This window comes from Peromyscus californicus, unplaced genomic scaffold (assembly GCF_007827085.1).
Source record: "Peromyscus californicus insignis strain IS unplaced genomic scaffold, ASM782708v3 Scaffold_9__1_contigs__length_137607984, whole genome shotgun sequence".
NCBI classification, from domain to species: Eukaryota; Metazoa; Chordata; class Mammalia; order Rodentia; family Cricetidae; genus Peromyscus; species Peromyscus californicus.
The window spans coordinates 67,894,904-67,907,837 of record NW_026294617.1 but is presented as its reverse complement, the minus strand read 5'-3'; the positions used below and the strand labels follow the sequence as shown (position 1 = coordinate 67,907,837).

At 47.6% G+C, this 12,934-nt stretch overlaps 1 protein-coding gene across 1 annotated transcript in view; it reads right to left on the bottom strand.

The window, feature by feature from the left end:
* Positions 1-12,934, bottom strand: part of Smg5 (SMG5 nonsense mediated mRNA decay factor) — a 32,043-nt gene that overhangs the window by 9,349 nt on the left and 9,760 nt on the right. Inside the window, exons 5-14 of the mRNA XM_052730770.1 lie at positions 11,088-11,177; positions 9,569-9,658; positions 8,657-8,735; positions 6,585-6,710; positions 6,417-6,485; positions 5,467-5,678; positions 4,862-4,999; positions 4,096-4,698; positions 1,468-1,643; positions 292-367 (exon numbers count right to left, since the gene is read on the bottom strand). Of these exons, the coding sequence (XP_052586730.1) occupies positions 292-367; positions 1,468-1,643; positions 4,096-4,698; positions 4,862-4,999; positions 5,467-5,678; positions 6,417-6,485; positions 6,585-6,710; positions 8,657-8,735; positions 9,569-9,658; positions 11,088-11,177 (1,659 nt within the window). The remainder of the gene's footprint in view (positions 1-291; positions 368-1,467; positions 1,644-4,095; positions 4,699-4,861; positions 5,000-5,466; positions 5,679-6,416; positions 6,486-6,584; positions 6,711-8,656; positions 8,736-9,568; positions 9,659-11,087; positions 11,178-12,934) is intronic.

Genomic DNA, 12,934 nt, shown 5'->3' with positions numbered 1-12,934 from the left:
AGAGTGATGACCTGACCAGCGATGGTGTCAATCCTCAAGGCCTACAGGCAACACGGTGATACGACAGCCTGGCTCCTCTGCTCTCACCAGCCCGTTCCTTCCCCGGGAGCACACCTCCTCGCACACAAGACCACCAGCTCAGTAGGAGCAGTGTTGGTGTGGAAACTACACTGACTGCTTGCTATGTGCTAGGGAGGCTCCTCAGCCCCAAATCTAAGTTAGAAGAGGGGGACCAACCAGGTTTGATGGGGCCAGTAAGAGAGAAGGAGAATAGTCCTAGGGCCCACTCACCAGAATCCTGGAGTTCACCAGCTGCTGGCAACAGATTCAGCAACACAGACAGGCGGTTCCATAAACTTTGAGAGCTCTGGGGAGAAAAAGAATACCTCCAGACAGAGACAGTACAGGAGAGCAAGGCAGGGCGCATTGTCTCAGGGGCATTGTGTTCTGAGACTCAGAGGGACTGGACAGCAGATTAACAAGAGGAAGTCATGCAGGATTGGGAAACTGGATCAGGTAAGAGAAGGCAGTGTGGCCCCAGAGGAGCTGTGGAGACTGGGAAAGAGTGAAAGCAAGACCCACGAGCTGGCTTCTCCTGTCTAATGGACACTCACAGGGAAGGACAGGGCTCTTCACAGTAAACAAGACTACAACACTGGGCACGGACTGCAGCAAGCTCAAGACTGAGGCTCTGACCCGTGGGGGTGCAGGCATGGCCCCACCCAGCCCCTATGGCAGCAGCCTGACAAGACCGGCTCCTAAGAGTGCCTCTCGAAGCCACAGCCTCTGCCTGGAAAGGCCCAACTTTGCCCCAGTTTTTGTATCTGTTGCTGTCCTCTACTGCGCTGTCTTTTTTTTCCTTCGAGACAGGGTTTCTCTGTTTTCCTGGCTGTCCTGGAACTCCCTCCGTAGCCCAGGCTGGCCTCAAACTCACTGAGATCTGCCTGGCTCTGCCTCCCGAGTGTTGGGGTTAAAGGCGTGTGCCGCGCCGGGCGGTGGTGGCGCACGCCTTTAATCCCAGCACTCGGGAGGCAGAGCCAGGCGGATCTCTGTGAGTTCGAGGCCAGCCTGGTCTCCAAAGCGAGTACCAGGAAAGGTGCAAAGCTACACAGAGAAACCCTGTCTCGAAAAACCAAAAAAAAAAAAAAAAAAAAAAAAGGCGTGTGCCGCTGCCACCACTGCCCAGCCTTTGCTGCCTTTCTTTCCTCTGTATTCTTTCATGTTTACTGAGTCTGGCCCCCAACATTTCCCACAATGTCAGCTATTAAGTCAGCTTTGGGAAAATAAAGCAGAATTGGCAACTTCCTCTCCATCCCGGACATAGGTTCTTTGAGGGAAGAGATCATGCCCACTCCTGCCAGGCCAATCAGGTTCTTTGCATTCCACAGACAGGCTATCTAGGCCCCTTCTGATCTCATCACCCTTCCAACCTTGTGGAACCTGACAATGTAGGATGTGGGTACACACCTGCGCACAGACGATGATGAGGTCAGGATTGGTCCGCAGCCAGTCGAGGAAGACCTTCACAGCAGGAAGGAGGCCCTCGGCCATCAGGGCCTGCAGCTTCTCCTGAAGGCTGCGCTCATTGCCACATGAGCGGCTGCTGGACTCGCTCCCCTCTGACTCAGAGCCATCCTCAGAGGCTGGGGTGGGGCAAAGGAGAGAAAACCGGGGTAAGCAGTCAACAGCATTTGGCAACAGGCCTCCATACTTTCAGAGAATGCTACCCACCCACTCCACCCACCTAGAGCTTCAATCACTGTCAGACCCCTGCCCCGCTGTACCAGGCCACTGATTTTTTTTTTAAAGATTTATTTATTTATTATGTATACAGCATATATGCCTGCAGGCCAGAAGAGGGCGCCAGATCTCATCACAGATGGTTGTGAGCCACCATGTGGTTGCTGGGTATTGAACTCAGGATCTTTGGAAGAGCAGTCAGTATTCTTAACCGCTGAGCCATCTCACCAGCCCCCAGGCCACTGATTTTTAAACCAAGAGCTTCATGCTGGGATTAAAAGTGTGTGCCACATGCCGGGTGGTGGTGGCGGCGGCGCACGCCTTTAATCCCAGCACTCAGGAGGCAGAGGCAGGTGGATCTTTGTGAGTTCGAGGCCAGCCTGGGCTACAGAGAGAGATCCAGGAAAAGGCGCAAAGCTACACAGAGAAACCCTGTATCAAAAAACCAAAAAAAAAAAGAAAAAAGTGTGTGCCACAACACCTGACTTTGTTTAAAATTTCCTTTTTTTTTTTTTTTTTTTTTTTTGGCTTTTCGAGACAGGGTTTCTCTGTAGCTTTGGAGCCTGTCCTGGAATCCTGGAACTCACTCTGTAGACCAGGCTGGCCTCGAACTCACAGAGATCCACCTGCCTCTGCCTCCCAAGTGCTGGGATTAAAGGCATGTGCCACCACCGCCCGGCTCTGTTTAAAATTTCTTAATCTCAAAAGTTCCACCCCATGCAGGCACTGTGTTAGGCATTAGGAACACAAACAGAGAAGACATATTATTTAGTTCTCCTAAAGCTCAGTCTATCTCAAGACAAGTAAGCCAGTAAAGTCTCACCAGACAGGAGAGGGTAGAGGCTGCAGTGGAGCAGATGGTACAGGTTACCCACAAGGAGAAGATGTCACTGGCCTCAAGTAAATGCCAGATTTAAAAAAAAAAAAGAAATATTTCGGGGAGGTGGTGGCTCACACCTTTAATCCCAACACTTGGGTGGCAGAGGCAGGCAGACCTCTGTGAGTTCAAGGCCAGCTTGGGCTACAGAGTGAGTTCCAGGACAGCCAGGACTATACAGAGAAACTTTGTCTTGAAACAAAACAACCAAACAAACAAAAACTAAAAAAAAAAAAAAAAAAAAAAAAACAACTCAACAAACAAAAAACAAGTGGTAGACTTATTAAGGCGAGAAAGGACATGCTTCTGCATCCTTCAGACAAATGGGGCATTGTATACAAAGTCTGGAGGTTAAAAACAGCATTTAGGCCAGACGGTGGTGGTGTACACTTTTAATCCCAGCACTTGTGAGGCAGAGCCAGGTGGATCTCTGTGAGTTCAAGGCCAGCCTAGCCTACAGAGTGAGATTCAGGACAGGCTCCAAAACTACACAGAGAAACCCTGTCTTGAAAAACCAAACAAGCCGGGCAGTGGTGGCGCACGCCTTTAATCCCAGCACTCGGGAGGCAGAGGCAGGCAGATCTCTGTGAGTTCGAGGCCAGCCTGGGCTACAGAGTGAGTTCCAGGACAGGCTCCAAAGATACACAGAGAAACCCTGTCTCAAAAAACCAAAATAAACGAAAAAAAAAAAAAAAAAACCCAAACAAACGAACAAACCCAACAAAAAAACAGCATTTAGAACAGGGCCGGGCTAGAGATACGGCTCAGTGGTTAAGAGCACTGGCTGCTCTTCCAGAGGTCCTGATTTCAATTCCCAGCACCCACATGATGCTCACAACCATCTATGGTGGGATCTGATGCCCTCTTCTGACATAACGTCAAGAGAGCACTCATATACATATAAAATAAATGAACCTTAAACAAACAACAACAAAAAAACCAAAAACCAAACCAAACCAAACCAAACAAAAAAACAACAACCAAGAACAGGGCTGGCAGCTTTTCCACTACAGATTGCTAGGCTGAAGGCAAAAAAACACCCTAACCACTGGGGATGCTGCCTAGTGGTTAACACATGACCAGCATGCATGAGCCCCTAGGCTGGCTGCACAACAGTAGAAAAAGAAAAGACAACACTAAAACAGTCTAGCCTAGAGCTTGACATAGAATAGGCTCCACAGGTGCTGCTGTTGAAGAACGCTCCCTCTACAATGATGACACTTGAGTGTCACTCCAAAGTACTGCTAGACAGGAACACTATGCCCAGCTTTAGGGACCCCTGGGGGGAGCTGAATGCCTTGAGGGAAGAAAATACAATGGCCGACAAGGAGGGAAGAGCCCAAAGCCACAGAGCAGTGCGGTGGAAAAGGACTCCTGATAGCAAAGCACCAAGGGTGAGGTCACTCTAAGAGAAAGGTGGTCTCTCACAGCCATAGTATGGAGATGTGCACCCAAGCAGGAGGCAGAGACTCAGGTACCTGGCTCTAAAGGCTTGTCCACATCTCCGTTGACACAAGACCTGTGACTGGACACACTGTTGGGTTCCGTAGTGGGCTGCAGGAGCAGGTTGCTGAAAGTGGGGGCCAATCGGAAGCAGCGCTTCGTCTGGAACATCTGGGTGGACATGGCCTGGAGATTGCTGGCAATGCTTGCCTCACTGGGGCCCAGAGGGCCGTTGAGGGAATCAGGCACCTCTGACCTGGCCTGAGGAGGCTCCAGAGCTGGAGACCTTGTCCCCTCTTCATCCTCCATGTCCTCCAGGTCTGAGCGGGACTCCTGGCTGTTCATTTCTGAGTCTGTCTCTGCATCAAATGCAGTGCCCCTGCCTTCCAGGCTCTTATCAGAGCCGCTGTCTGAGCCGTCACTGGCCTGGGCAGAGTCATGGCTTGAGTCTGACTCAAAACCTTCACTCAAGTCACTGTCATCACCAGCTTTAGGAGGATGGTGGCGGCGACGGCGACGGAGACAAGAGAGTCGGGAGTGCTTACGGTTCTTTCTACCCTCCTCAGTTTGGGGCACCACAGTGGGAGGCTCAGGCTCTGGCTCCTCCTTTTCTAGTGGTTCTTTTGACTCTGGTTCATCTGTATACAGGTGAAAGTCAGGGGAGATGAACTGAAAAACACTAGGACCTATAAGCTGGAACACGCCCTCTCACACCAGCTCTCACACGGTATGCAATTCCCTCCTTATTCCCCAAGTCCCGTGCAAACTTTCCAGTCCCAGCCCGCCCGGCCGGCCTCCAACCTGTGCCATCACTCTGAAAAGCCGAGACAGGGCTCTCGCCCTCTTCCAGCTCTGCCTGCAGCCGTATGTTGACATGATTGATGAGGTGGGAGAAGAGGGCCAGCGTGAAAGCAATGGCTGCACTGTACTGCTTGGATCCTAAAACCAGGAGGACAGGAGTAAGCATCATCAAGTACAACTTGTCTCACCTCTCTCAGCTCATCCAATGGCCCAACTACTCCTCAAAGCTGGTTCTTGACAAAGCTTTCTCAAGTCTCTTGAACAGTATCCCCTTCTCACAAACTGGAATATACCAGCTCACCCCACACTCTTCACGTAGGCGTATCTTCTTGGCCTAGCTTATCTCACTCGAGCTTTGAGACTGTTCCTGGTAACCCAAGAGTCTCGGCATCTAGCACCGCCTCTCCCACTACCTCTGCCAGAAAGGTTTCCAGATTCTTCCTAAGTGCCCTGGAGAGTACATGACTGACTATGGAGGAGGTCCATCGGTAGGCTTCCTCGGCCCTCCCTCTACACACATACGCAAGGAAGGGACTACTTGTGGAAGCAAGTCTTGTCACACTGCCAACAGGACAGTGGGGAGCAGAGGGACGCGGTACGAGTACCTGCTCTCTTTAAACTGTGCACACCCATAAGGCAGATGATGGCCATCTGAAAGATGAGGAGGTCCGGGAGGTAAGCATATCCACTTTCACATTCTTCCTCATCCTCGTTCGTTAGGCCAAGGTTGGATGAGGAGGGCAGGTAGAAGAGGCAGAGGTTGAAGTCCTCTAGGACTGACTGACACAGTGAGGTCAGCTCAGAATCCATGGGGCAGCTACGGGGAGGAAGAGGGACAAGCAATGTCAGTGATGGTGTGGGGTGGCACAGAACCGACAACCAGAATCAGAGACTAACGATGTAGTTCACGTGTTGGCCAAGCACCCATAAGGCCCTGGGCTCAACCCCTGGCACATCCAACAAACACGTAAGTCACCTAGGCATGATAGTATATGGCTTTAACACCAGCACTTAGAAGGCAGAGGCAAGCAGATTGGATAATTCAAGGCCAGATGGATACATATAGGCACACAGTGAGTTTCAGGCCACTAACACCATTTTTCAAAATAATAATAATAATAATAATAATAATAAAAAGAGGAAACACTAAGGGATCCTATAGAGACTATGGGGACTTGAGTGGGGAGACACAGACCAACATCAAAAGATAAAACTGAAGTTGTCTAGTATGAGCAGGGCCCTGCTTCAACTGATAAAAACAACAAACAAATAATGACCGAGGGTCTTTCAGACCCCACATGAAAGAGGGTTAAACCCCAGGAAAGGCTGGGGTGTCTATTCAGTCAGTCACTACTTCAGCACCTAGTAAGCACTCACTTGGTGTCAGCCAGGATGGGCCCAGACACAACCGTGAGGGACGCCAAAGATGAACCGACTGGTGAGCCTTTCCCACAGAAAGCACAGTGCAGCAGACGCTCCTTCCTTGACCCATGTAAGGAGCAGCCAAGGCAGGGGCTTGCCTGACCCCATCCTGTTCACACTCACTCTTACTCACCTGCTTTTGGGCTGTAACAGGCTTTGTAGGTACATGAAGTTCACCAACAACCTCTTAATGTCTTTACATCTGGAATGAGAGGAACCCAGAGTACACGTTGAATGGTCTACAGTCTCTGTGGTCGCACTAAAGCCACCGCAAATGTCCCTCCCCTCAGGCCCCACTGACCGCTTTTTGCTGGGGGACAGCTTCCTGGTCTCAGACTTCTTCAGCTGATGGTACATTTTGGTTGCCTTGTCATACAGCCTCTTGAGGTTCCCATAGGCTCCCTCGAAGGACACCTCTGACTGGATGCTGAAGGAGAAACAGGGGTAAACTACTGCATCTGGACAGGGAATAGGAGGAAATGGGAAAGGTCACCTGCTGGGACCTTAAGAAGCTATTACTAGTAAATAGAGGGGGTTTCAGCCTCAATTTCTTTGTACATACTTGGGGTATGGACACAGACGGATGGACATGGACACAGACACAGACACAGACACACAGACAGACAGACACAGACACACACACACACACAGGTTCATCCAAGTAAAGGTATTATTTTCCTTTCTATATAAAAGGGAGCAATTAATCCTACTTTGTTACAAGTTTAACTTACCATCCCTTAAGTATATTATCTGAACTTGCAAACAAGGCAGCACCCTATAAGCATTTACTACAACTAAGTATATTTATCTGCATTCTTTGTTAATGCTGCAACACCTAATCTGGGTCAGGCACACAGCATACCCTAATACTAGCTACACACAAGATAAGAAAAAGAGCCTGCAAGAACAAACTACCCAAGGTGCTTACACACCTGGCACACTGTAGGCTGAATCTTCAATGCAAACCTATTTCACTACAAAACCAACAACTTTGGCACTATGTGACATGTTTATCTTGTTTTGTTTTTTTTCCCTTGAGACAGAGTCACATGTAACTAAGGCTGGCCTTGAACTCCTGCTCCTTCTGTTTCCAATTCCTAGATCCCACAAGGGAGCTCACAAGCATTTATAACTCTAGTTTCAGGGATCTGATGCCTTCTTCTGACCTCCTTGTGCATCAGGTACAAATGAAAAGTAAAGACATACATGTAGGCAAAACACTCATACACATAAAATAAAGAAAACAGGAGCTGGAGAGATGGCTCAGCAGTTAAGGGCACTGGCTGCTCTTCCAGAGGTCCTGAGTTCAATTCCCAGCAACCACATGGTGGCTCACAACCATCCATAATGAGATCTGGTGCCCTCTTCCGGCATGCAGGCATGCATACAAGCAGAACACTGTATACACAATAAATAAACCTTTAAAAAAGAAGAAAAAATAATCCCAGCACTTGAGAGGCAGAGGCAAGCAACAGATCTCTGTGAGTTCAAGGTCAGCCTGGGCTACAGAGTGAGATCCAGGACAGTCTCCAAAGCTACACAGAGAAACCTTGTCTCAAAAACCAAAAAAAAAAAAAAAAGAGGAAAAAGAAAACAACAACAAAAAAAATTTTTTTAAATGAATTAAAAAACAAAACAGGCAGCCGGGCGGTGGTGGCGCACGCCTTTAATCCCAGCACTCGGGAGGCAGAGCCAGGCGGATCTCTGTGAGTTCGAGGCCAGCCTGGGCTACCAAGTGAGTCCCAGGAAAGGCGCAAAGCTGCACAGAGAAACCCTGTCTCGAAAAACCAAAAAAAAAAAAAAAAAAAAAAAAAAACAGGCTAGATGGTGGTGGCACACACCTTTAATCATAGCCCTCAGAAGGCAAGGCAGGAGGATCTCTGTGAGTTCAAGGCCAGCCTAATCTACAGAAGGAGTTCTAGGACAGCCAGAGCTGTTAGAGAGAGAAACCCTGTCTTGAAAAACAAAACAAAACAAACAAACTCATTTCCTTTTAGAGAAAGCCAGCAATCCTGGCTGATATATATACGTATGATACAGCAATCGGGAGACAGAGGAAGAAGGACCACTGCAAGTTTGAGTCAGCTTCAGCCAGCCACAGGTACACAGCAAGACCCTGTGAACAATCTCCCATTTACACTAAGTGTTGTTATTTTAATGTCCCAAGGACCTATCAATTCACGTGGCTCTGTAAAACACAGCAAGGCTGTGTCAGCATACCCCTAAATGAAGAGACCCTCAATCTAGCATACCTCAATTTTAGCCAGAAGCTGGCAAAAGACAGAAAAAGTAGAGATGGGGGAGTGGGAAATCAGGGATGACAGATGGGAAAGCAGGACTGCAGGGCTAGGGAAAGAGCTGGCGAACACTTACCAGCGCAAGTAGCAATACATGGCTTCCACATTGTAATACTTGCTGCCTGCAAGGGTGCCTAGCTGGTTGAAAGGCATTCCTGGAGTCAAAGACAATTCATGCAGTTAAAGTCCACAATTCCTAGTCACGATTGCCCAATCAACAAACACTAAGCATCAGAGAACTCCAGGGGAAAAAGCTAGGAGCAGCAGGCAACCCTGGAACCTCAGATGACCAGCACATCAGTCTCTTCCTCAGAAGAATCACTAGTTTCTCTTCCCATCATTCCATTTTGGTTTTCTGGGATTTACCTGACCCCCGGGTGCATCCCTTCAGTTACACTGTGGGTCTTTAATGGAGTCTTCTCCTTTCTTCTAGCTCAGTTAGTTTGTTCAAAGTCTGAGTTTCTTACTACACTCTACATGTGAACCCCATTTCTGTCTATAATAGCATCTTTAAAAAGTATATATATTTTGAGATAGGCTCTCACGTAGCTCAGGCTGATCTCAATCTTGGTATATAGCCAAGGATGATCTTGAATTTGTGAGTTTCCTAATTCTACCCCTCAAACACCAAGATTATTAAGTGTACACCACCAGGCCTGGCTTCTGCGGTGCTAGGGATCAAACACAGGGTCTTTATACAGGCTTGGCAAGCACTCCATCAACCCCTGTACTGACTCTCATCCCTGCTCCCACTACCCCTTCTGTGGGCAAGAGAGGAACCATTTTCTCCTTCTTCTCTGTTAAGGCTTGTCCATTTCTCACCCCTTCCTTTGTCTTCTGTGTGTCACAAAGGGAGAATATATGCCCACAGTGAACTAGGAGAATGGGAGAATCAAGGACCTGGAGGAATGAGCACAAGGCCTATCTATGACCAACAGAACTTCCTACCTCGGAAATGATGTGATTTACATCCAAGGAGGACACTTACCAATCTGGGGAGCTACTGACAAGGCTTGATAGTAAAATCTCTCAGCTAGCAGCTCAGTGTCCACACCAGCCAATTCATTCTGATAACGTGCTATATGAGAGAGAAAGGGGGGAAAAAAGTGATGATATTAGGTTTTAGAAGCCCTCCCTGAAAAGCTGTAAAGAGCCTGGGAGGCAGGGACATGAACTAACACACAGGCTGTGAGGTCTTTGACACAATCCTAAGTCTGTGTGACTATACACAGTACTCAACTCTCTTTCTTGCTAATGATTCAAAATGTAAAGAATCTGCTGTGCAACAATCCTTTTCTACACTATGAATATGTATTACTCTCATTGGTTAATAAAAAGCTGACAGGCCAGTAGCTGGACAGAAAGTTAGGCAGGAAAGCTAAACTGAGAATGATGGGAAGAAGGAGGGCAGAGTAGGGAGAGATGCCAGCCAGCTGCTGAGCAAGCAGGATATATAAAAAATGTGGTAACGGGCTGGAGATATGGCTCAGAGGTTAAGAGCACTGACTGCTTTTCCAGAGGTCCTGAGTTCAATTCCCAGCAACCACATGGTGGCTCAAAACCATCTGTAATGAGATCTTGCGCCCTCTTCTGGCCTGCAAGCAGACATGTAGACAAAACACTGTATACATAATAAATAAATAAATCTTAAAAAAAAAATGAGGTAACAAGCCATGAGCCACGTGGCAAAGCACAGATAGAAAAATGGGTTAATTTATGTGTAAGAGTTAACGAGAAAGAAGCCTGAGCTATCAGCCGAGCATTTATAATTCATATTCAGCCTCTGAGTCAGTTATTTGAGACCTGGTGGTCAGGACAGGAAACGTCTGTTTACAAGAGTCAGCATCTATAAACTGAGTAGGTTCATCTTGAGTGTCTCTTCTCAATGTAGGGAGTTGCAGCAAATACAGTTGCTTGCAAAAATCTCTGGTATTTGGTTCTGGAATGCAACTAGTTGATTCTACAGGAAGACACTGGTCCAGTTAATGTAAAACTGAACTCTATGCATACTAGTGACCACAAGTAGATAGACCAGGAATGCGGTGGAGACAGAGCCAGAAGAGATTCTGGTCAATGAAATGTAATGTGCCCAGCATATCTATACCAGCAGCCCAATACGGAATGGACGTCTACAAAGACTAGAGACTCAGCACCTTTCCAGCCACTCACCATGCCGTTAAGTGCTCTCTGAGCTTCCTGATGCTCAAGTTCCTATCCACCTAAGAGCCTATAGAGATAACAGAAGGCTTCCAAGGAGAAGGATCCAAGCTACAAATTTTCCTGACTTACTGAAATAATGATCATTCTGACTACTTCAAATGTCAAAGGCATTTCCCCATTCCTAGCTCTCCACAGAGAGCTGGCTCACATGCATGAAAGACAGAACACTGGAACCAACTGTTCCTTCAGCTCTCCAATAAATAAAAGATGGTACCAATAACTGAAGCAGTCTGCATGCACCCTTCCCATAGCCCAAGGCAGAGAAAATGCAAAGTGAAGATTCTTACACAAATCCCCCAGGTACACCAGACATCGGTGGCATGCCATCTGTGCCCAATCCATCTCCTTTCCTGAAGCAGATACTGGCTTCTTGCATCCTGAAAGGGGGTGAGGTGGGGTGGGGTGGGGAGGAGAGACAGATGTTGATTTTTTTGTTTTGTTTTGTTTTTGTTTTTCCTGGAACTCACTTTGTAGACTAGGCTGGCCTCGAACTCAGAGATCAGCCTGCCTCAGCCTCCCAAGTGCTGGGATTAAAGATGTGCCCCACCATCGCCCAGCTCAGATATTGGTTTATGAGTCCATTCCTCTACACCCACGTAGGTAGAAACATCTCCTAAGTGAAGAGGAGATGCTAGGCAAGCCCTGCAACTGTATTATAGAGCTGAGAAAACACTTAAGAAGAAAGTAGACACACAGAGGCACAAAAGAAAGAAGACCCTCAAAAGAGGACAGTGCCCAAGAGGAAGGTCATCTGAAAGGTCAACACAGGAAGTCTAATAGAAAGGGATGAGGCTCCAGTATTAGGAGAGGAGACGGGAAGAACTACATCAAAGCAACCTACGTGAAGGTACAAAGTTTGGTAAGATTCACAAATGCATGCTACATTGAGGGTTTCTTCACTCAGGAGTACCCTGACACATAGCTGGGTGTGGTGGTATTGTGTTCCCCAAAATACTATGTACCCTAATAAATTTATCTGGGGTCAGAGAACAGACAGCCACTAGATACAGAGGCTAGAAAATGGTGGCACTCACGCCTTTAATCCTAGCATTCCAGAGACAGAAATCCCTCTGGTTCTCTGTGAGTTCAAGGCCACATTGGAAACGGCCAGGCATGGTGACACATGCCTTTAATCCCAGAAAGCAAGCCTTTAATCCCAGGGAGTGGTGGTAGAAAGCAGAAAGGTATATAAGGCGTGAGGACCAGAAACTAGAAGCATTTGACCTGGTTAAGCATTTGGCTGGTTAAACTTTTAGGTTTTGAGCAGCAGTTCAGCTGAGACCAACTCTGTCTGAGGAAACAAGATCAGCTGAGAAGTTGGCCAGGTGAGGTTAGCTGTGGCTTGTTCTGTCTCTCTGACTATCCAGCATTTCACCCCAATAACTGGTCCCAGGTTTGATTTTATTAATAAGAACTTTTAAGATTCCTGCTACAGCTGGGTCTGGTGGTACATGCTTTTAATCCCAGCACTTAGAAGGCAGAGGCAGGTGGGTGACTGTGAGTTCAAGGCCAGCTTGATCTACAGAGCGAGTTCCAGGGCAGCCAGAGATACATAGTGAGACCCTAACTCAAAACAAAACAGAACATTTTCAAAGAGTACCTGGCCTCATGCCCTGTTGCTTTGCTGGTCCCCTGGGTAGGGAGTCCCGCTCTGAAAAACTTTTCCTGATGTTCCTGCAGACTTTCTACTAGACTGAATGAAAACACCAAACAGAAAAAGTGTAGTGTTTGGGGACCGGAAGGTCTGAAGCAAATTCTGAGGCTGTGGACCCTTTCACTTTCTAGTTAAGCCTACAGACACTGCCTCCACACTAAGCTTGCTGCTGTTTTGTGGAATTGGGGCTTGAACCTAGGGCCTCACACAGTCAGACAAGCACTCTATCAATGAGCTGTAGTATGTCAGCCCTCTTTGCTTATGTGTGTATACACATGCACATGTGTGTGTGAGAACAATATGTATAAGGACCAGATGTAGACACTGGGTATCTTCCTCAACTGTTTTTCCCCCTTTACAATTTTTTACTACCTTTATTATTTATTTTATGTGTATATGTGTATGTAGGTGGGTGCGTGCATGCCACAGTACACATGTGGAAGCCAGAGGACAACTTCTAGGAGCTTATTCTCTCCTTTT